Source organism: Delphinapterus leucas, chromosome 7 (assembly GCF_059928025.1).
Source record: "Delphinapterus leucas isolate spDelLeu-1000000601 "Yukka" chromosome 7, BTC_Dleu_Yukka2, whole genome shotgun sequence".
NCBI lineage: Eukaryota > Metazoa > Chordata > Mammalia > Artiodactyla > Monodontidae > Delphinapterus > Delphinapterus leucas.
The window spans coordinates 15787082-15810770 of NC_143135.1; the positions used below are offsets into that span (position 1 = coordinate 15787082).

At 41.9% G+C, this 23689-nt stretch overlaps 1 protein-coding gene across 10 annotated transcripts in view; it reads right to left on the bottom strand.

Moving 5' to 3' along the window:
- EXT2 (exostosin glycosyltransferase 2) overlaps window positions 1–23689 on the bottom strand; it is a 139960-nt gene that overhangs the window by 48037 nt on the left and 68234 nt on the right. For 9 of the 10 annotated variants that reach the window (XR_016393794.1, XM_022592194.3, XM_022592195.3 and 6 more), the window contains one exon: window positions 21267–21398. The exons of the other annotated variant lie outside the window; for it this stretch is intronic. Coding sequence is in view for 8 of the 9 variants with exons in the window: in XM_022592194.3 (XP_022447902.1) it covers window positions 21267–21398 (132 nt within the window). In the remaining variant the exon portion in view is untranslated. The remainder of the gene's footprint in view (window positions 1–21266; window positions 21399–23689) is intronic. 10 annotated transcript variants of the gene reach the window in all.

The following is a 23689-nucleotide window of genomic DNA, read 5'->3' on the forward strand; positions in this document are numbered from 1 at the left end:
ATATCACTGATGGACACCCATCACCACGTATATGACAACAGCTGTGTGCCAGATGTAACAGTGTGGGACAGGAAATGTACACAAACACATGGAATACACATGGATGGGAACTCAAGGAGACTGAACGGGATTCCTGGAGTCCTAATGTAATCAGGATATTAAAGCCAAAATGTCCACAACAGGCCATAATTAGATTTCACAACCAAGAGACACAATAGGAAAGGCTATCTTCTTAATGCTGACTTTTTGTTTCCATGACATCATGCTTTGGCGTTAAGCTGTAGTCTTAGGAAGGTGCCCGGATTTTAGTGTTTGTAGCCTGCATCTAATTACCTTTGTAGGAACACCTTTTCATTTTATACTCCTATCTTAGTCTTCATAGCTTCCTGACTTGCATGGAAACTGAGGTCAGGAAGTAGCCCTGTGCTTAAGTCACAATTACTCTCTAAGGTTCATGGTCTCTCTGCTATCACCATCCCAGCCCACTCATCTACTCCTCCCGACATAATACTCGTATGCTTGAAAATCACCATTGTAAATGGAAAAGGAAAAAAAAGATTTTTTAAAGAAGCGTGTAAAATAATTTAATGTGTCATGTCGAAACAGTCAAGATTTACTGAGTACTGAACTGTTAGGCACTGTGCTTTACATAAATTATCTCACTTGAGCCTCACAACAATCCCAAGATAGATAGCTGTTATTCTCATTCTACAGATGAAGAAGCTGTAGGACCAGAAACAGTGAATGATGTCTAATCACGTGCTTTACCAGTCCAAAAAGGAAGGAAGAAATAGTGAATGACGCTCCAGGTTACATAACCTGCTAGTGACAGCAGTGGGAAAGAGCCCAGGCCATCTGACTCCAGACAACCAGGATGTGGTGGTTCTCAGCCCTTCCTCCAACTCTGAGTCCGGGGTAAGCATCACCATTTATAGACTCTGGAAACTGGAACTGTGGGAAACTCCGGAGTTTATTACTTCCAGCTCTCTCTGAGACAGAAATGCTGGAGGTTTTCTTTATCCTTGATAATCAAATCTGGGCCAATATGTAAGGGCCCACCCAAACACTATGATTTCACAGGGTACGTGGAATAAAAAAAACACACCAAATATATAACACTGACACAAAGGGAACACATAAATTTAAAATGGTAAATACACCTCTTACACAGAAGGAAAAACTATTAAACCTCCAACAAAATGAAGTCTGTTCTTTGGGAGAAGTGGGGAATGCCAGCACACTTGCATGACTCTATGACATTAAAAGGAGAGGAAAATTCCCTGAGAGATGCAAAGCTTGGTTTCAGAAAATGAATCCCTTGGAATTTAAACTGAGGCACCCCCGCTGAAAGGCATCACAGCTCTGGTTTCACGGCGCTGCCAGGGAGAAGGAACAGAGTCTCTGGCAAGACAACAGATCTGGTCTCATCCCTTATGCCAGCTCCCTTCGGGAAATGGATGGTTATGGGTTGGGGGGAGGAGACAAAGGAACGGGTGGGTGGGAAATAGATAGTAACTCGTCTTTGGTGCTCAATTTTTCCACACCACTCACTTGCATACCAAACAGGGCTTGAAGACTGGAGAAGCAGAAAAGGCAGCATACTGGGGAGACAGGGCATGTAAAGGAACATAACAAGTTCTGAAATCTTGCCAACACTTTCCCATAAAAAACAGGCTTTGAGATGAACATGGAGGCAACACAGAAGCTGCTGAGCATACATTTACTATGTTACAAGCTTGACACTTTACTGTAGGATATGCCACCAAGGTGGATGCAAAAGACTTCAAAAGTGAATCAGCACGTTTGGGGTCAGTTTCAGAGTCACATGTCCTTAATCTGAACCCAGGTTCTTTCACTTACCAGCTGTGTGACCTGGGTAAATTACTTAGCCTCTCTTGCACCTCAGTTTCTGAATCTATAAGATCATGATAATAATACTACTTTTCTAGGTAGTATTACTTAACACAATAATTACTTATTAACATGTCTTTATTATTTCTTAACAATCTAAAGGTTGTTAATGAAAGTAAATAGGTAATAAATGTAAAGTACCTGACACATACAAACATTTGATAAAGGTAGCCAATAGATGATCTTGTGGGAATAGCAATTTCTCTGGGATTTATTTTTTGCAGGTCTCAAAAGAGGGGTGGGGGTAGGCTAAGTGCTCATGAGGTGTCTTCCAGCACCAAGATTTTAAATGAAACCCTTCTTCCTCTCTACCTTTACCTTACCATGCTCTGGGGTCCTGGTTTACCTGGATTCTCTACCTCTGCTCCTTCCTTTCCAAATATACTGTTTTTATTTTCACAATTTTCTCTTTTCCTTCCTATTCATTATATTTTAACTATCTTGAAAGCTCCATGAAAAAAGGAGTCATAACTGTTATTAACACCCAGCATCTAGCACGGTGCTTGGTGTGACTGAAGAAGAAAAACGTGTTCAAAAATGATTCAGTTAAGCCCAAATGATCCGGGTCGTGTTCTTTCTGTCCTCTTTGTGTATGGGTGTGAACAGTTAATGTACATTCAAATGAGTGACGTCATGAGCTCTGAAATGATTTCCAACTTATTTCATTCATTTAAAAATGCTCACCAGCCATCTTACCGTGCTAAGTATTCTGCAGAATGTAGGATTAGGATATTTAATAGAGGGTTGGGGTCTGGACGCCGCCATTTGCTGTGGTGTGTAAAGCCTCTTCTGTGAGTATTAGTTTCCTCACCCGCAAAATGGAGAGCAGGAGAGCATGACAGTACCTGCCTCTTAAGGTGATGACGATTCAATGAGATTATGCACATAAGCACTCAGCGGAGGGCTCAACACAGAAATCCATGAATGGTAGTTGAAAGCAAACACAAAAAACTTCTAGCTCGCTCCAATTCATATTCTTGTCTGCTAAAACAATGGTATTAGCAGCTCAGCAATCACTCCCACCAATATGGTTTCTGGTGCTCATTCATTCAGTCGACATTTCCTGAGCACAAACTATAGATGAACAAACTCCTTCCCCTCAAAAAGTTCATCATCTGGTAGGGAAGACAGCTAGGTAAAAAGACAAATTATAACGCAAATAACAAGTACTACAACAAGGTTCTAAAGTCCCGTGGGCACACGAAGGTCCATACTGTCACCTCCATCTCCATGGAGGAGGTGAGGAGGAGACCAAGTAGGAGAGTGCTGGCCAAAGAAGCCGAAGGGCAAACTGAGCAGCACGTCCTAAGACCTGCTTTCAAGAGCGGGACAGATTCCACCAGGGCCAGGGCTGGGAGGAGGAAGGAAGGAGAGCAGAGACCAGGGACCTCAGAGTCAGGCAGGCTAAAGCCACAGCATGAAAAGACCATATGACAGAAGTTTCTTTTTAAGTCTCATGATTGGCCTTCTGTTGATTTCTTTTGAAACTTTCTTTTTCCTGAGTATTGTTTTACTGATAAATTAACACAGCTACCTTCATGTTCTATCTCAGAAGGTCAGAAATAGGAAGTGCTGATCTGCAGCTGGGCTTCTGTGCCGGGTGCTTCTCCCTCTGCAAACATAATCCCGTTTGCCTTTGGAGCCCAGGGACAGTGTGGAGAAAGGCAGCTTTAATTGGGGTGCACGCCTTCATGCAGACACTCCACTCCGCTGGGGTAAGGTCAACAAACCAACCTCCAGGAAAAAAAAAAAAAAACATACTGGCGAAGGACATTTCAAAAACAGCATTTTGTCACCTCTGAAATACCTTTAAGAACTGACCCCCTGCTGGCTGACCAAAGAGAGTGTCTACAGTCTGGGACCTTCTGACCCCACTTTCTGCAGGAAATCAAGCACATTTAAACCTCCATAATTTACTCAAGACTCTGACTTCTGCCAGGGAAAAAGCAAACGGTGTTGGCAATTAACTCTGTTGCCTGATTAAATCTCCATCATGGCAAGATGGGGCATGAAACCAGGCACCCGGCAATAGAGACCAGAGGAAAAGGCAAAGCCCAGCTACCGCAGCTGTACCTCGGAACGCTGGTTCTCAGATACGCTCAGTGAAACTGTTCACTCCAAGGTGAGAGGAGATACCAAGAGGAGAAGTGTGTGTCATTCTGACAGAGCGCCGGCATTGAGCCCAAATACCTCCGTCATCTCGCGCCCCCCCTTCCTCGCTTCACTCCTCACTCTTAAAACAAGTACTCATCACGGAAGCTGAGTGATCCAGACTGTTAACGTAATCCACGAGAGCCACGACAACTGTCACGCCACCATGCCCGCTTTCCAGAAGTTCTCTCCTATCACATCACTTATTCTGGAAAGCCCTGGTGAATGAACTAGTAGTGAACAAACAAACCAGCAAGATGGAGATGTGGGTTCAGGTGTCAGTATCCCCTGAAAGAGAAGCCTTGGGAAACCAGGCTTAAAGTCAACTACCAGTTCGAAGGAGTCTTCTCCTTCAAGAAAGGGATTCAAACTCAACTAACTAGGAGTGCCTTTGGCAATCTCACACAGAGGAAGCTGTCTGGGCCCTTCCTGCAATCCTGTTTTGCTTCCTTAGTAGAAAGGCCACGGGAGTCATATATGAGCCTAACCAAAACCATTCCAGTCAAGGTTACCTACCATACAGAAAGTGGAGGAAGCTGGTGAGCACATTGCTAACCATTCTGAAATGTTCTTGCTGGAACTACTGGAAGATTATAAAATCAAGAGTGAGGAAGACCACATTCTAACACCAACGAAAGGACTCTTTCAACCTAAACCAACCGAATTCCAGACAGGAGGAATCAAGCTCAAAGCAGCGTAATCCAAAATTTAATCCCTATTACTCACCATAGCAGACATTTTTAAAATGTCACTATGTATAACTTCATGTGACAAGAAGAGAATTAAGCAGATACTTGAGTCAATCCATATTTGATTTAAATGAAGGTATAATGCCAGAGCAGAAAAGCGAGAAGTCAGAGGAGAAAGGAAAAGAGGAGAGGACAGGCTTGTTACACAGAAGCTCTCGAGCCCCTGGTTATGAGTAGCCTTACCTATCCCTACCTTGATAGAAAGGGCAGTTTTCTTGGTTGTTTTGAAGTTATCAACTCTTACCTCAATGTGGTTTCAATTATGAATTACCAGACTAAAAGGGGGGGGAAGCTTTGATTTATTCTTTTTTGCTCCAATTATGCATGATGTGTTTCCACTGAAGACTTTGAAAAGTATTTCATCATGCCTCTCATCCTGAAGTGGTCAAAGGGCAAAACCAAAAGGAGTTAACCCTTTCATTTCTCCTCTAGGTTCAAACAGACTCCCTATCAATGGATTAGGGCAAGGCCTTTGAAGCAGAGAGAGCAATGAAAGGGTTAAGCATTAGCATCATAGTACTAACGTGCATGAGGGTGGTGTCCCCTGTCCAGAACGGGGAGATGATATTTATGTTAATGGATGCTGGGAGATCTGAAAGGGGCAATCAGTAACGTGGCCCAAGTTGCCTTAACCATTAAACCTCTCCAGCTCCACTCTGCAGCACAGCACTCGACTGGGCGTGCGCTGACTTGGGAAGCTGGAGAAATACAGAGACCTAAGGATGTCTTCCAGCAGGCTCTCTTACATTGCGAGAGAAAAGATCTGGGGACGAGCCTGAAGTCTACTTGCTGCGCTGTGTCTTTGATTCATCCCACCCATAAAAAATAACTGATTGTTCCAAAAAACAAGGAGAACACTGATGGCTAAATCTCACTGACTTTACATTAAACAGACAAAGGAAAGATGAAGAAAATCGAAGGCTAGCAATCTCCTTAGTGCTGTAGACACAACCAAAGAAGACAGTAAATTAAAAACTTAGAATTCCTACAATTTATTTACAGTAAGGTACTGGTAAATAAGTTTTCTACATGGTGGCACTGGAATGCGTCTAACCACATCTGGGTGGACTGGAGTAACAGGTATGGTGACTCTCTAACATCCAAAGAAACTGAGCCACAGAGACTAACTCAGGGTCACAGAAGCAAGCCAAATCTTTTCTTACTGTTAGTCTCTTTTTCCTCCAGATGTGTTTAAGATCTCCTTTTTCTTTGCTGCACTGCAGTTTCATTATGACTTTCCTGCTTGTGGTGTGTTGGTCTTCTTCGATCTGAGGACTGGTATCACTCAACAGTTCTGGAAAAGTCTTAGCTATTATTCTTTCAGAAGGGCCTGTTTCCATTCACTCTCTCTCCTCCTTCTGGAACTCTGATTAGACGTATGTTGTACCTTGTTCCTCTGTTCTCCATGTCACTACTCTTTCATATTTTCCACCTCTTTGGGCTGCATTCTGAACAATTGCTTTGAATCTAATAATCTAATCTAATCTAATAATCTGAAGTTCTTGCAGCTGTGTTTCTGCTGGTTCTCACTCTGATGTAGTAAAAAACTATGGTTTTTTACTGTGAGCTGCTCATTTTCCGTAGACACTTTATTTTTAAGTATTTGAGACCTGGATTGAAGATGAGCTCCTCCAGAGAGGATGCGTGTCTACTTCTGCTGGTCCCTATCAACTCAGGGCCACCTTCAACGAAATTCTCCTCTTAAGGTTTATTCAGACCACACTTGTAGTACGAACTTGGACCACAAACCACGTGAAGGTGGCTTATGAATTCAGTGCTCAACACCAGGGTCAATATAGACTTATTCTTCTTTACCCTTACACTGAAGAGGCTCTTTTAGTTTCCTGGCTTCATCCAGGAAGCTCCTGACAGATTCTCCAACTTGCACAGGCCACAGGCTTTCAATCCTGCTCCCTTATCCCCTATTTCAGACAGTTACCAGGCAGGGAGCTCCAGGTCATCAAACTCTGCAAAATCTCTGCAGCAAAAGCCAGCTTTGGCCCCCACTCACCTTTAGGATACCTAGTTTCACTTTGTTTAGGGTCGACAAATATCTTACTTTTATACCAGCTTAGCAACAGGCTCTATCATACTTCATTCAGTATTTTCGCTGTTCAGTTGGGAAGGTCATTTAGCATATCTAATCCACCATGAAGCCAGTGACAGAAGTCTTTCTATATTTACACTAATAATCTAATTAGGTGCTATTGTGTTTCCTGTTTAATTTGAGGGCCAAGTCTGTGTGCAAGATAAAAATAATTATTGTGAAAACATGGCAGTGTATTATAATAGATGGAATGATGGACTGAGAATCTCTGCATCAGGCAAGGCACCACACTTCTTCAGACCTCCATTTCCTCATCTATAAAATGGGATGATGGGGACATAGATCTTAAAAATAAATAAGACTCACTTTCTTCATCTGTAAGAATGGAGCCAACAGAATGCTGCTTTTGGGTTGTAAGGATTAAACGACAGAAAACACACAATAGAGCCTATCTATCTATCTAAAAATTCACCCTCTGTAAATTTCAATTTTCCCCTCCAAAGTCCCATCCAATTCTAGAATGTACGTTTCCATGTGATAAAGCATTACACTAGCAGCATTACATTAATGCCACTTACAAAATGCTTCCACATATATTATTTCATTAATATCTCATAATAATCCTGTGAAATACGTAATATCCCATTTTACAGGAAGGATAACAATTTTCAAAGAGATAAGAGAACACAGTGTTAAGCTAATAAACAGTCTTGAACTCAGGTTGATTCCAAAATGTCCTTTTCAATGACCCTGATTAGCAACTGGTAATCAGCCACTAACTGCTATACTATTCTTTTGAAGCTATTAATATCCCTAAACCCAGTGCTACAGAGGAGCAAATTGCTGCAAAGAGAGATTCGGTAAGTAACCTCAATTTACTCGGATCATCACCAGGAAAGAAGGGATTAAAACCTGCAGTTCAGGAATTTCTGAGCTACAGTTAGTTTTCTGAAGGCTCACAGGTTAAACCCATCTGAATGCCTCTCTGAAAATTCCAGTTACTATCTGAGTTTTAGCTTCTTAACTTTTTTCTTTATATAGCACTGAAATTCACATTTGGCCCGGTGCCCACCCTTCTTCTATAAAGCCAAACTACTGTCAAGAAGAGCAGGAAGGGTTGCCCCTGATTGCTTTTCAGGTGGTAGAGGAAAAGTTGACATTTCATCCTCCTCTTGCTTGGAAAGGAAGCCAATCATTTATAAGAACCCTCGTCTGGCTGTGGCTTCCATCAGTGGGATGGACAGAAGCCAGTTAAATGGCTCAGCCTAAGCCATATTGAAAGGAACTGGAATGAGGAATGAGTGGATTCCATATGTTGATGCTTTTAATAATTCATGAGTTATATCAGTCTGCAAGTAATAAATTTCACTAAACATATCTATGGTAAGATGGTTTAAGATACTGTCAAATCAATTAAATGGGTGAATATAATAAAGTAGGCGCAAATGTAACACATCATTGATTTTACTGGTTCATAATTTTATACGTTAAAAATAACGGTTCAGCTGTTTGATAGCAAAAAATGTGGATTATTCTTAGACACAGTCTTCAAACACACACTCCTCATCCCTGGATCTGTTACTTAATAAGTACACTGAAAACACTTAAAAGAAACACTTCAATGAAAAAACTAGAAACTTATCTGATTCAAGCCAACAAGGCTAATCTATAATCCAAAATGTTCAAGAATGCTAATGGTGGCCCAAACTCCTACTTCTCATGAGAGGTGAAACAGATCTACGGTTTCATCTGACTATCCCATACCTGAAACATTCACAGTTTGAAAGAGAGGCCCGTTCCCTGGCCTGGGCATAAAAATGTTTGCTGGCGGCCCACTCACTGTATTTTAGCGGTCAGCTATGGTATGGAGGAAGACTTCACTAGCTTGGTAAACAGAAACTCTTGAGAAAGGTTAAGTTACAGCTGTGGCATCCGAGCACAAAGCACCCACACACTTAAGACCAAGGAAACCAAAGCTTTCATACAGTTTTGAGCTGACGGGAGTGTAACGCCACCATTAAAGTTGATACAAAGTGGGAAGAGCAGCCTCTAAAATGCAGTCATTTCTTAATTCTTAACTTCTCTGCAACTCCAATAAGGTACATGTTTTGTCTACTATGTTTTATCTCTGCTTCCTCCTGGGCCGGGGTGGGGGGACGGCATATGAACCCACAGGGCAAAAAGAATAGGCAAGGAGACACCGGTGGACAGGAGTTCAATACATTTGGGGAGGTGAAACAGATGGAGCCTCTTGCTAGACGACACACAGAAATGTAGAATAAAATATAACAAAAGTCTTCTTAAATATTCAGGAAATGGGAAATCGCCAGGAACCAAAAATGAAGAAAAACTACGAATGAGAGCTGAAGGCCCAGGGGCTTGTTGACACTGTGGTGCCCTGGGGAGGGCAGAGGCTGTTGCTGTGCTTAGTAATGCAGGGGTGTGGGTTTTCACACCCATACTGGAAGAGGGACATGGCTTTGGGCATAGGAAGGAAGGAAACTAGCAATGAGACTTACACGTCAAGCCAGAATCCTTCAAGGCCTGCACAGTCAGTGAGAAGGTAGTCCAGAAAGTCACCCCTAGCACGTGGAGACAACAGAAAAACATTTATCCTTTTCAACATGAGTTTGGGCACAGTGGGTGATTTCCATAGAGCCTAGCCCTCACGTAGGTTTAGGGTCTAAATGGACTCTCCCTGTGTAGTATGGAAACCTCTTACCAAGAAATTAATGTTAAAAAGTGATTTATCTCTGCAATACTTCTGGAACACCTGGCAGAAGCAAAAAAAAAAAAACCCAAGAACAAACAAACTCTCTGGAGAAATACCCCCTTACCCCAGGTGGCAAAGATTTCCACAGAAAATCTTACCAGAGATGAACTCACATTCCAAAATTATAAAACATATAAGAAAACAATGCAACAAGAGCAACAGACAAATGACAGGATTAGACCTTACAAGAAATTTAAAAATTGGATTATGGGAGAATATAAAGTATCTCAAATAATTAAGGTATAAAAGAGTGAACTGAAAACATATGTGGAAAAAAAGAGACACTATGAAAAAAAGATCAGACAGATTTCAAAAATAATTACAGCTTCTAGAAATAACTATTGAAATTTAAATCTCAATGGATGGGTAAAAAAACCACATCGGACACAGCTAAAGAAAAGAGCAAAATAGATGTGAAAAAATTATCCAGCATGTAGCACAAAGAGTTAAAATGTGTAAAACATGAGGGGAAAAAACAAACAAACCTGAGAGACACAACAACAGAATGAAAGAGGCCTAACATACATTTAATAGGATTCCAAGAGGAAGGACTGGCGAGAATGACAGATATGTAATATTCAAAGAGAAAATGACTCAATTTTCCAACACTGATTAAAGACATGCACTCCAGGTTAAAGAAGAAAAATCACCCTCAAAAGCAGACAGAGAATGGGAACAGAAAATCACCATTTGGCAACCATTATACCAACAGATTCAGGCAAGAAATCATCAATGGATGCTAAAACTAGTAGGTGCAAGTTTGAGGAGTAACAGGATATTTACACAGTCTCAAAGTATTCCCCCACAAGACACGTTAAAAGAAAGGGGTAACTTCCCATTGGAGAAACCTGTGAGCAAAGTTATCCTCACTACTGACAGGACAAATTGACATCATGTGTCCGTCAATGTGATACACTGAGAACCAACGTTACTTTTGTGATATTCCTGTCAAAAATGCATAGCTTAAATTTCTATAATTTGGAACATGATGCATAATTTGACACAAAAGCATCAGACAAACCCAAATCAAGGGACATATTCTAAAATAACTGACACGTTCTCTTTGAAAAGGCCAATGCCATGCAAGACAAAGAAAAGACTTGAGAAGCTGTTCCAAAGGAGGCTAGAGAGACATGACAACTGAATGCAATGCCTGGTCTGGAATCTTCCTTTGCTATAACGGACGTTATGAGAATAACTAGCAAAACTCTACATGAGGTCTATAAATTAAATAATAATGTTGTGTCACTGTTTATTTCCAAATGATTCTGGTTAACTGTACTGTGGTTCCATGAGAAATACTCAGGGGTAAAGGGACACCATACCTGCACCTTCCAAATGGTTCAGGCAAAGACATATGTAAATGTGAATACACACACACAGAGGAGAGAATAAAGGAAATGTGGTAAAATATTAACATCTGAGGAATATGGGTGAAGGGTGCACAGAAACTCTGTACTATTTTGGGAATTTTAAGTCTGAAATTATGTCGCAATAAAAAGTTAAAAAAAAAAACAGAGAATTTTAGGTCTGTTAGCAAACAAAAGGCAGACAGGGGAACGTAAGGTACCTAGCAAAACATAAGAAGCTAAACCTTCCAAGGATGATGATAAGAAGATTCAGAAATTGGAGGTACTAGGTGTCCAGGAAGGACAGACTCTAAAAACAAGAATAAGAAACAGTTGGTTCCATATATGCACAGGCAGGCCAATCCCCTACCTGTCCTCCCTACCCTCTGCCACTTTAGCAGGAGAAGGAAGTTTATTCTCTGGGGAAAATGAATTAGAGAGATTCCATACTCAGCAACATGAGGCACGGAAGGCAGGGTAAGGCATCACACTGAATACAGCAGATTAAGTGATCACCTATCAAATGAAGGATGAGAACCCTTCTCCTTCCCCCACTCAGCTCCCCACATGCATGCAGCCCAGACTTATCCATCCTCTCCCTACTCCCAAGGGCAGAAAGATTATTCTCTGGATCAGTGAACCAATCCAACAGAAATAAGCCATGAATACCAACAATCAGGTCCCCATCCTCATAACCTCAGTAAAGCCCATAAGGCGACAAACCTATCCATGTACGCAGAGCTTCCAATCAGCTTTCAGTGCCTCTATCTTAAATAAGAGTAGACTGCTGAAAACCATCAGGTATTTGAAGAAAGTTTCCAATATGAAAGATAGAAAATAAAGACCTGAAAAAGGAGTTCAAAGGAAACAAACAATACAGGGAGCTAAAGACAAATAAAAACAAAACCACAAATATCTTCAGAGAGAGAAAGTACAGTATCCTTAAAACAAGAATAGGAAGATATAAAACAAGATTAATTAGAAGTCAAGAAAAAACTCTAAGAAATTAAAAGTGAACAAAACTTTAAAAATCAAAAGAAAGGTTAGAAGATAAAATTGAGAAAATACCTAAGAAATTAAAACAAAGGTCAATTAAGACAGAAAGAAATGATAAACAGGAAAGCAAAGATAAGAAAAATAAGTATCAGTCTAGCATATTCATCATCTAGGTACCCAAGTTCCATAAAGAAGAAAAAGAAAACAGAGGAAAAAAAGAATCAAAGATGTTAAACATGAAAATTTCCTTATAAAGGGCCCAAACCAGTATCCAATGAACAAAAAAACACTCATACCAAGGCACACCATCATAAAGTTTCAGAACACAGGATTTCCCAAGAAGATAAAACATTTCACATAAAAGGATCAGGAATTAGAAAGACACCTCAGTTTTTTGAGATTAAAACGGGAAGCTAAGAGAACAATGAAGCAATGTCTTCAAAATTCTGAAGAAAAGCTACCACAACCAGGATTTTACACTAGCCCAACTATTAATCAATGTGAAATAGAATAAATGCACTTTCAGGCATGCAAGGTGACAGCAAATTTATCCCCCAACTGTCCCCTTTCTGGGGAAGCTACTGGAAAAAATAACCCAAAAAAGAGAAAGATGTTAGAACTTGGAAACAAAGAATCCAACAAAGAAGAGAAAAGAAGGGAATTCCGAGCATCATGGTGAACAGAGAATTTAGGCTGACCTCTGCATAGGAGACCTAGAGAGCAATCAATCCACTCTGGAGCTGAAGGTGCAGGGCTATGGGAGAGAAGGGTGGAGGGAGGCAGGGAGGGAAAAAAATGGGGAAGGAGGGAAGAAATCCTATAGTTTATTTGTGCTTGATCATTTCACTCTTTTGGTGGAAAATTCAGTAACAACCAGTGATAGGAACGTGTAAAACTAAGAGGGGGGAGAAAAAAAGGCAGTTATGTATTTACTTCCCGGAAAATAAAAAGTTATACATAATCATGTTTTACTACTTGGTTCCGTTGACAGCAACATTTATATAGTCCTAATAATGCAACAATAAACACTGCTTTAATGAAAAATGATGATACCGCCCCACTGGTAAGATGAGAAAGAAAAGAAATGTGCAGAGGAAGAGGCAAGAACAGGAAACAAAGCACTAACCCTAAGGAAGTAAAAAGATAATGTCTGTGATTGAGAAATCAAAACCGACACTATCAGTGTTTTACGAGGAGGTAGGAAAAGAAATATCAGAGGCACGCTGACAGAGTTGAAAGAAGCTGCCCCTTGGGAGCAGGCCTTAATTTTAGTTACATTTTATGTTACTGTCTGAATTTTTAAACCATACGTGTGTTAAGCCGTACTATTTTTTTTAAGTATTTACAAAATTAAGTGATACAGCTGAGATACAAAAGAGAACCAAAAATCAAGAATCAACCTCCAGCTGGAGCAGCGTGGAAATTTTTCTACTCTGCAGCTACAATGACCCATTTATTAGAAAGCTACACTCAAATATTAATTGATAGGTATGTAAACAGTATAGGATATTAGAAATGCAAACAGAATTCATTATCCTGACGTTGTGATACACAACAACTCATTTCCCTGGTAACCTCTTAAGCAGATTCACAGGAGAATGGAAGTGGCCCCTGAAACAACGGGAAAGGGAATCTGGTTTGCTACTAAACAATAGCTGGTGCATGAAGGATGACGTGGCCGAAACACTCAATATGTCCTCGGTTCATCTACTGCCACATCAAGCTCCCACAGACTTCGAGAAACTACTCCACTCGCTGCCCTCCTACACGTGACATAAGGAAGCAGTCAGTTGCTGACTCACGAAAGCCAGAGTCATAAAAGTGAGCTCTACAAAAACCACAGATGTAGGCCCGCATCCAGGGAAACCGTGCGTGTGGCTCACCCACTGCCATGACTGGAGTCGCCGTGCAGGTGTGTGCTGCTCAGGTATACTACTCTCCCTCTACGAGGAAGGACGCTCTGATTGACACGATCCTCTCTGTAACGCCCCAGCGTTTGTCTCTTCATGTGCCTTACTTATCCTCCCCCACCTGGATCTGACTTGCGACCTCATCTTCTCCATTTTCTATCTGACCATCAGAACTGGCCAAGTTCTTGGCTTGGGGTCCCGGGTCCAGCTCTTGGGATCTTCCTGCATCCCCCCATTCACAGACCCAACTCAGCTTTCTTTACTCCATGACCTGAGACTTTCTAGCTTGTTTCCAGAGAAGCAACTACAGATACAAAACAATTCAATGGCAAAGGCTGCTCAAGGAAAGGCTTGGAGTTGAGGGCAGTAGAGTGGACCGCTTGTGCGACTGTGATCCTGTAAATGTGGTGCCTCTAAAAACAAAAGACTCCGAAAGCTTAAACTTACTTAAAATTCAAGCTAAGATTTCTAAATTCCATACATACTTTAGTCATATCTGGGGAGTGGGAGGAAGAAGGCGAGAATAGGCCAAGAGGGCCTCCTGGGGGGCAGGAGAGGCATTCAAATTCCAGAGAAACATTCCACAACCTGGAAGTTAAAGGGCATGGAGTTGAGTTAAACAGACTGCTAACCGGGTATCTTTTCAACTCAGAGCTCTGTTTCGTGCATCTGACCTGGCACTTCTTCGGCCTGCAGAGTGATTTATAGCTTGTTAGTATTTACAGCTGAGCGATACTTTCAGCAGCTTGTACAACCACAGCCTTTGTGAATGAGGGCCGCCGTCTGAACTTCTAAGTACCGGTAGCCCTGAGTTCTTCATGTAGCTGAGACAGATGTGGGCTGAACCCCGGCCCTGGATGCTTCTAATCCAAGCCCCAGGGGTACAGAAGAGGAACTGGATGGGGAGAGAGGGAGAGCTTTCTCCAGGCAGTGAGTCAGGACACACACTGTGAATCAACCCCACATCAATGTATGGTTCCCTGGACCAGCAGCATGAACACTGCTTGGGAACTTGCTAGAAACGTACATTCTAGGACCTCACCGAGACTTACCCGGAAACTAGGTGTGGAGTGGCAGCCACCTGTGTTTTCGTGAGCCCTTCAGGAGCTTCTGATGCATACTGATACTGGAGAACCACTTCCCCAAGAACCAGGGGCTACAGCAAGCTCTGCTGCACTGTGCCCACAGCTCTCCTCATGGGTGCTGCTCCTCATGGGTGATGAGTGCCCGTTAGGTAAGTGCTCGCACACAACCCTCCCACTTACCAAGCCTTCCCTGCCAGCCTCCAAAAGCTGGACTCGGACTGATGCTGACAGGACGTCTCGGTAAGTATATAATCCTCGTCTGAGGCCCTGCTTGCAGCTAAGTCACCGTTCTGGCTAGATTTCATAGGAACAAACTCTTATTTTCAATCTTATTCTTACGCTAGGTTCGACAATCCATTTTAAGTTACTTCTCCATTTTTCTCATCAATTTTTGTCAACAGCCATGGGACCCCAGCTGTCTCTCCTCCCTGTTCTAGGTCTGGTATGGCCAATGCCGAAAAGAAAAAAAATCTGCGGTATCTTTACTAGTGTTATCTATGAGAGCAAATGTGAACAAAACTGTCTGTCAGAAGGGACTGGGTAAATAAAATTAGGACATACTGATAAGGTGGAGTATAATCTCTCTAATCACACTGTAGAAAAATAACATGGGAAACTACTTCACTCTACAACATGATTTTAGGACTACATTACGTTTAGTTTTTTAAAAATTGACACTGAGGGCTTCCCTGGTGGCGCAGTGGTTGAGAGTCTGCCTGCCGATGCAGGGGACGCGGGTTCATGCCCCGGTCCGGGAAGATCCCACGTGCCGCGGAGCGGCTGGGCCCGTGAGCCATGGCCACTGAGCCTGCGCGTCCGGAGCCTGTGCTCCGCAACGGGAGAGGCCACGACAGTGAGAGGCCCGCGTACCGTGACACTGAGAGGATACCGTTTTGTTGGCACATGCCAGAAATCCAAAACTTCACAGCTCTCGGCCCACTCCATCCCCGCATCACATTTAACGCTCACTCGCTTCAGTCTCTGTCCTCCAGACATGCTCACATCTGGCAGAGAACCAGAGGTAAGGTGGGGGAGGGTGCCCGAGGAGATCCCCAGCCACACAGGCTAGGCCCAGATGTAGGGACCAGGCCTGCCAAGGGGCAAGACCAGAAATGACACAGACATTCAGAAGCAATACAGGTGTGGAGTATTTGGGGGGATGATAAAGTTTTGCTGATATTTGCAAAAAAAGGGAGAAAAATGAAAGCATGGAGAGACTAAAAAGATAGTAAAATGCAGGCATCCTTGACAGGAGGAGCTAAGAAAATTAACGATAAAAACAAACATGTCATCCCTCATAAAGAACCTTAATTTGGTGAGAAATTCCTTCCAAAGAGAAGATTCAAAACAAAGGGCTAATCTCTCCAGACCTGACAGCCATGCAACTTTAAAGTTGTGCTCCAGAGTTACTTTCTCAAACTTGTTCAAGTTCTGAGAGTGTAGCGCAACGCGGATAACGTAATTTGTCCCCTCTCTGGTTACAGAAAATGGCAAAGCATCTGCCGACACCAGCAACCCCTCGCTGTCTCCATCATTCACACACATAGGCCCTTTTTTTTTTTTTTTTAACATTAAGCTAAGGCAGCAGCATCGGGCCAGAACAGGGCTCTCTACTCTCATCCCTCCTCTCCAGCTGAGCAAGCTCGGCACATGGCTGGAGCCCTGACAGCAGATCTTTGAAAGAACCAGACCATCCCTTGATTTACTGACCAAGATCCACACCTACTCCCACCTTGGGGTGTCTGATATTGTAATTTGATGGAATCTAGAGGGGAGACTTCCCTGAAGGTTGGGCTCATAGGAGTCACATCTAGGGTAGGTTAAGTATTTCTGAAAGGGAGGGGGAAAGTTAACTGTAAATAAATCAACGTTACTCAGGCTGCCTGTCAGTTGCTTTCACTAAAGATGCAGAAATGTACAACCCACAGCTTTAAATCAGGGCTTTCATCACCTGAGCTCCTAGAAATGTGGTAAACACTAAATTTCCCTAAAAAGGATTAAGAGTTAAAGGAAAAAATTAAGAATATATTTTCCAGTTGCATATCCAGATCTATGCTTTTTATACTTCTGTTCTTTCCCAAATTAGAGTCCAGCACTTTGATCGTTCTGTCCTAAATTAAAATACACCTATTTCAAAACTATAAAATTTCATATACTATTTTCTCCTAGTCTATATTCTTATGAAAGACAGAGACCAAAATCCCAGCCATTTATTCTTATACACTTTTCTTAGAGCTTTAGCTCAAAGTACAGAATAAAGTCCTACTGTTTCCACATTTTCTGGCTGCCATGACCATCCCACCTGTATGAATTCTCCTACAGAGGAACAGGTGTGATATTCTTTGTCTCAAGCTTGTACCATATACTCACAAGAGTGGAAATGTTTCAGCCCAGAGGAGGCTTAATGGCTCCCATAAAACTCTATAAGTAACTCAAGGTACTCTGCACGTAGAAGACCTGGGTTCTTGCTTGTTTACACAACTTGCCCATTATATGACCCTGGACAAGTCATCAGGCTCTGTGAACCTCATTGTGTCTGCTTTAGAGATGAGCAAGAATCTATCACTTTCCCCACCTTCCCAACAGGGTGAAGGTCAAATAAAATAATGGCTGTCACAACAGCATATGAGTGAGCCTTGGATGGCTCAAGCCCTGGGGTCCCGATCTTCCTTCCTCCCTCCCTCCTTCCTTCATGTATCAAGGGCTTCCTGTCTGAATTAAACTGTCCTAGGTATTATGAGGAATACCAAGATAACTCAGAAATTCCCTTAAGAAGCTTAAAACTTTACAGGAAATTATACTTCTATGCATGTGAAGTGATAGGAAAGAAACAGATAATATGCTTTGAGAGTTACAAGAAGGAAAGATTACTTCGTGCTTAGTTAGGGGTATAGGAAAACCTCATGGAGGAAGGGGTATGTAAGCAGGCCCCTGATATCCAGATAAAATGTGGATGACCAGAGACAATGGTGAAGAGAGGCATCTCAGTGAAAGGACTAACAGTCACAAGGGCACGGGGAAGGAAAAGCATGGAGTAAGCACAGAAAGGACAAAGTTGTGCTGCCAGAGGTCTAGCGCTCCCTGAAAGGCAACAGAAGGAAGGAAAGCTAGAAAGCAGCCTGGAGCTGGACTGTGGCAGGCCCTGCAGCCAGAATGCGCTTGGATGCCAACACCGCCCTTGCCCACGACGCCCGTGCACCCGCACTCCATATCTGGATAAATGACACCATGTTCCTCACTCTTCCTGAACTCCCCCTAGCCAGCTAATATCACTCACATTTGTCCTGCATTAATTCTCACCTGGGTTCCTGAAACAGCCTCCTGCCTCTAGGCTCAACCTCCTACAACGGATCCATCCTCCACACTGATGGCAGACTGACCCGAAACGCAATCTCACCACATGATTCCTGTGTAAATACTTCAGTGATCTCCCATCACCCACAAATAACATTCCAGAACCTTCCATAAGATGCCAGATGTGGGCTTCCCTGGTGGCACAGTGGTTAAAGAATCTGCCTGCCAATGCAGGGGACGCGGGTTGGAGCCCTGGTCCGGGAAGATCCCACATGCTGCGGAGCAACTAAGCCCGCACGTCACAACTAATGAGCCTGCACTCTAGAGCTCACGAGCCACAACTACTGAGCCCGCGTGACACAACTACTGAAGCCCGCACACCTAGAGCCCGTGCTCCGCAACAAGCCACCGCAATGAGAAGCCCACGCACCACGACAAAGAGTAGCACCCGCTTGCCACAACTAGAGAAAGCTCGCGTGCAGCAACGAAGACCCAACGCAGCCAAAAAAAAAAAAAAAAAAAGATGCCAGGTGTTTGGCGTCCTGGGCCCTCTGCAGGCTCCACCTTCTGCTTCTCCCTCACAAGCCCCCTTCACTCCTGCCACACTGACCCCCTCGAAGTTCCTGAAGCCGCCATGCTCTCTTGTCCCTCTGACTTCTGAATTTGCCGGTCCTTCTGGATGGAACCTAACTTCCCCCCTTTCCCTGACTAGAAACACCTGCCCTTCTCCTTTTAACACTCAGATCATCATTTACCATTGTTCTGGAACTACTAGCCAAGGTAATTAGATCAAAGATAATAAAAGGTTCAAATATTGAAAAAAGGAAGCAAAATTAGCATTTGTAAATATGATTGCATATCTAGAAGACACAAGAGAATCAACGTTTAAAAAGTGAAACAATTACAGAATTCAGTAAAAGAGTATTTCAAAATTTATGTTCAAAAGCCAGTAATATGTCTTCACACAAAAGTTAGAAACTACGATGTCAGAGAGTACATATTCCTTTATCAGAGTATAAGAAAGATAAAATACCTAAGAAAAAGATTTTCAGGACTTGTGAAGGACCTATATAAAGAAAACTTTAAAATTCTACCAGAAAGACAAATCTTGCTTCCAGATAGCAAGATCTACTGCAATGTAAATCCCCAAGGCATGGATTTTCCTCTGCTTTGTTGACTGACATATTTCAAGTACCAAGAACACTGCCTGGAACATATCAGGCACTCAGTAAGTACCCAATGAATGAATAAATGCCTAAAACTATCTAAAAATTCAATGTGACCAATCGAAATACAAATAGGATTTATATGTGTATTCTGGGAGAAACTGACAGAGATGTCAACCTCCACTTGAGCAAAAATTCAAGTACTCAGGGTTACTGAAGGCATGGAGAACCAGAATAACCAAAATGCTTCTGGTGGAACTATAAACTGGTACAGTCTTCTGAAAGGGCCATTTGTTAATATCTATCAACATTCAAAATGTGTTTATTCCTTCAGCAATTTCTCAGCTGGAATTAATTCTGTAGATACACTCACACATTTATGTGCAAACACATATGAAAGGATGTCCCTTGTATTACTGTTAGAAAATAGATTTGCATGTAAGATACACCTGAACAATGGAATAGTATACAGCCATCCTTAAACCTGAAGTATACCTATACAGAATGAAATGGAAGTAAGCCCGTGATCTATTAGTAAAGTAAAAAAGGCAAGGCACAGAATACTATGTATAGTATGATCCCATTTGTGTTCTAAGATTATACAGTTAGGTTTATATAGGAATAGAAACCTTCTGGAAGGTTCCCTTTGGCAACAGATTCAAGGGAAGAGACAGACAGAAGGAAACTTTACCTCAAGCAAGACAGAAAGGTGTCTGCTGTTGTTTCGCTTGATGTTACCGTTTCACTTCCTCTCAGGCACCCTCGCTTCAGGAAGTGTCCTGCCCACCCCCATCCAGGAGCGCTGCCTGCCCCACCCCATACACTAGGGTGTACAGGACTACTCATACAATACCCTTCCTCGCTGGCTTCCCAAGTTAGTGGAGAGCTCCTTTGAGGGCAGGGCCTGCTTTCCTTTTCTGCTTTCTCAGCACATGGCACAGTGCCTGGCACATAGGAACCACTTAATAAAGGCGGGAGGAAGGAAGGCAGAAAGGAAGGAGGGAGGGAAGGAGGGCCCTACATGAAGATTAACCAGGTGGCAGTACACAGGACTATCTAGAGAAGGTAGAGTCAGGAGACAAGGCCGGCCGGCCGGAAAGAGAGTAACGATTCAGTCTGACATGGAGAAGACCCAGTGCTCTCAGGTGGAGGCCTCAGGGTCTGTGAGCCAGACGGCAGGTGTTCTCCAGCTTCAGGCACTTTCAGTGAGAAAGAAGCCGTGGCCGCTGACACACTCCCTGCAAGGCCACAAGTGCCTCGTGACTCCTGCAAGCAAGGACGAAGCCCTGTGGGCAGCTTCTGACCACACCATCTCGCTGCTGAGAATACCCAGGGGCCTCAGCCAAAGTCCTGAGCGATCCCTAATGCCTCTCAATCACGTTTGCTGAGGATGCTCCTCACAAGGGGTCTGAATGTTAACTGACATAATCCATGGAAAGCACTTAGCATAAAGCACAAGGGGAAGTGCTCAAAATATAAGCTGTTATTAAGTTGCTTACAGAATCCTTTCAAGAGTTCAAAGCACCACAACTGCGAAAGTCATCAGAAGTCTTCCATTTCCAACAAGACCCAGGCCTCCCCATTTATTTCTGTAATAAATAAACATACTGTCTTCTTAAGCACATTTAAAATAAACTGGAAGCTGCTGCTTCGGTATTTCTTACTTTTGTCATCATTTCAAAATTAAGCTGGTCCTATCGGCCCCAAGTCTGATAGCAAACTCTCATCTTAGAAAGCTCGAATTTGAATAACCTTTACAAATGCAGTACATTTCCCATCATCCCATCCTGATAGCCGGCCCAGGCCTGATGTGGCTCGCCCCGGAATTCATTTACCACGGAGGGAGGGTCATTCCAGTCTTCATAGGAGATGGCAGCGTATGGATAGATCCGGTCATTGATGATCTGCAGGGTGGCCAGGGCAATGGCTTTGATTGACTGGAAGTACGCTTCCCAGAACCACCGTGCCTGTGAAGAAAACCACACTGTGTGAAGTGAGCAAAGAGAGTGAAGAACTAGACGCTCTGTCACAGCCAACTCTGGGTCTGGGTAATTGCCTTATTCCCGAAGAAGAGGGAGACCAAGGCAAAGGCTCCCTGCTGTTCAAGGCCAGCTCCATCAGAGTGGGCATTTAACCAAGGCAGTCAAAATAGCACGTGAAACGCACACTGGATTCAATTTAGGTTTAAGAGAAACTACATGATACTTAAGACGAAATATCAGTGTGTTTAACCAGAGCAAGTTTAGAGTCTTTTTTGATATAACATACATAAAGTGCACAGATCTTAAGGGTACAACTCAATGAATTTCTACCTTCAGTACTCTTATAACTACTTCCCAGATAAAGATATAGAACATTCCAGCACCCCAGTCAGAACCTCACCCCTCCAAAAGTAATCATTATTCTGATTTCTATTAGCCCACTACTGAATTTCATATGAATGGCATCAACCAGTATTTACTCTTTTGCTCAACACTGTAATACTAAAATCAGATTTTGGTGTCAAGTTATGCTGGCCTCATAGAAGGAGTTGAAAAAGTTCTATTCCTTGACAAATTTTATGCAAGGTTGGCATTATTTCTTCCTTGAAAGACTGAGAATTCATCAAAAAAACCATCTGGGCTGGGTGTTTTTTTGGTGTGTAAAGGTTTTAAATCATGGATTAATTTTCTTTCATACCCATAAGATTACGCACATTTTCATGTCAGTTTCGCAGGTAGTATTTTTCAAGGAATGTGTTCACTTTACCTAAATTGTTAAATTTATTGGACTAAATGTGCGTCAATGCCTATTTAATGCCTATAGAACCTGTAGTAATACACCTCTTTTCATTCCTGATATTGATAATCTGTGTTTTCTCTTTGTACTTGATCAGTCTTACTGGATGTTTATCAATTTTATTATCTTTTCAAAAAACCAATGTTTGGTTTTGCTGATTTTCTTTATCTTACATTTTTTTTCTATTTTGTTCCTTTCTGCTCTTATTTTTACTTTCTTCCGTTTTGGGGGATTTTAATTCATCCTGCATTTAGCTTTTTGAGGTTGAAGTTTAGATATTTCAATCTTTCTTCTTTTTTAATACATACATGTAAAGCTATAAATTTACTTCTATGCACTATTTTAAATGCATCCCACACATTTATATATCATTTTCATTATAATTTAGGTGAAAAATGTTTTTAATTTCCTTTGTGATACTTTCTTTAACCCATGGGTCATTTAGAAGTATGCTGTTTAATTTCCAAACATTTTGGGATTTTCTATTTATCTTTCTGTTACTGATTTCTACTTTGCACTGTAGTCAGAAAACACACGTTATTTCAAAACTTGGCAATTTAAACTTGATTTATGGCCCAGTACATAGCTTATTTTTGTAAATGATCTATGTGCACTTTAAAAAAAGAGAATTTTGCCGTTGATGAGTGTAATGTTTTACCACTGTCAAGTACAATAAGTTGATTTTAAGTACTGTTTCAATATTCCTTATCTTTATTGATTCTTCTCTGCCTGTGCGTGTGTGCATGTACATGTGTGTGCGTGTGTTTACTTCCAAAACTTTTACTTTCAAATTTGTGCCCTCAAAGCTTGTCTCAGGATTGTCTCTTATAAAAAGGATATAAGTGGCTTTTAATATTTTATCCGATTCAAAAATCTTTGGCTTCCAATTGTACATATAGTCCATTTACGCTTAATGTAATTTCTGATATGGCTGAGTTTAAGTGTATGCTCATTCTATTTGTTTCATCGAGGTTCACAGATATACCTCAGTGTGGCCCTTTGTGTTTATCCCACCTAGGATTGGAGAGCTTCTCCAATCTATGATTTGATGTCTCTCCCTGTTTTTAGAAAACTCTCAGTCAATATTTTTTAAAATATTGCTTCTGTCACACTCCTCTTCTTCTAGGACTCCAAATACACATGTACGTAAAATGTTTTCACCATGTCCCATATGTCTCTTATTCTCTTCTCTGTATTTTTCCTCTCTGTGCTTCAATCTGGGTATTTTCTACTACTTTTTCTTCCGGTCCAATAATCCTTTATCCTTTTTTTGTGTGTGTGTCTAAACTGCTATTAAACCAATGTATTGAATTCTTACTTTCCCGTCTTATATTTTTCAGTTGCAGAATTTCCATTTGACTTTTTTAAAGAAGATTTCAAAACTTTGTGGAAATCCTCCTTCTCTTCTTCTATATTATTGAACATTGTTCGTTCCCGACTGATAACCCCAATATCTGAATAACCTGTAAGTCTCTTTCTA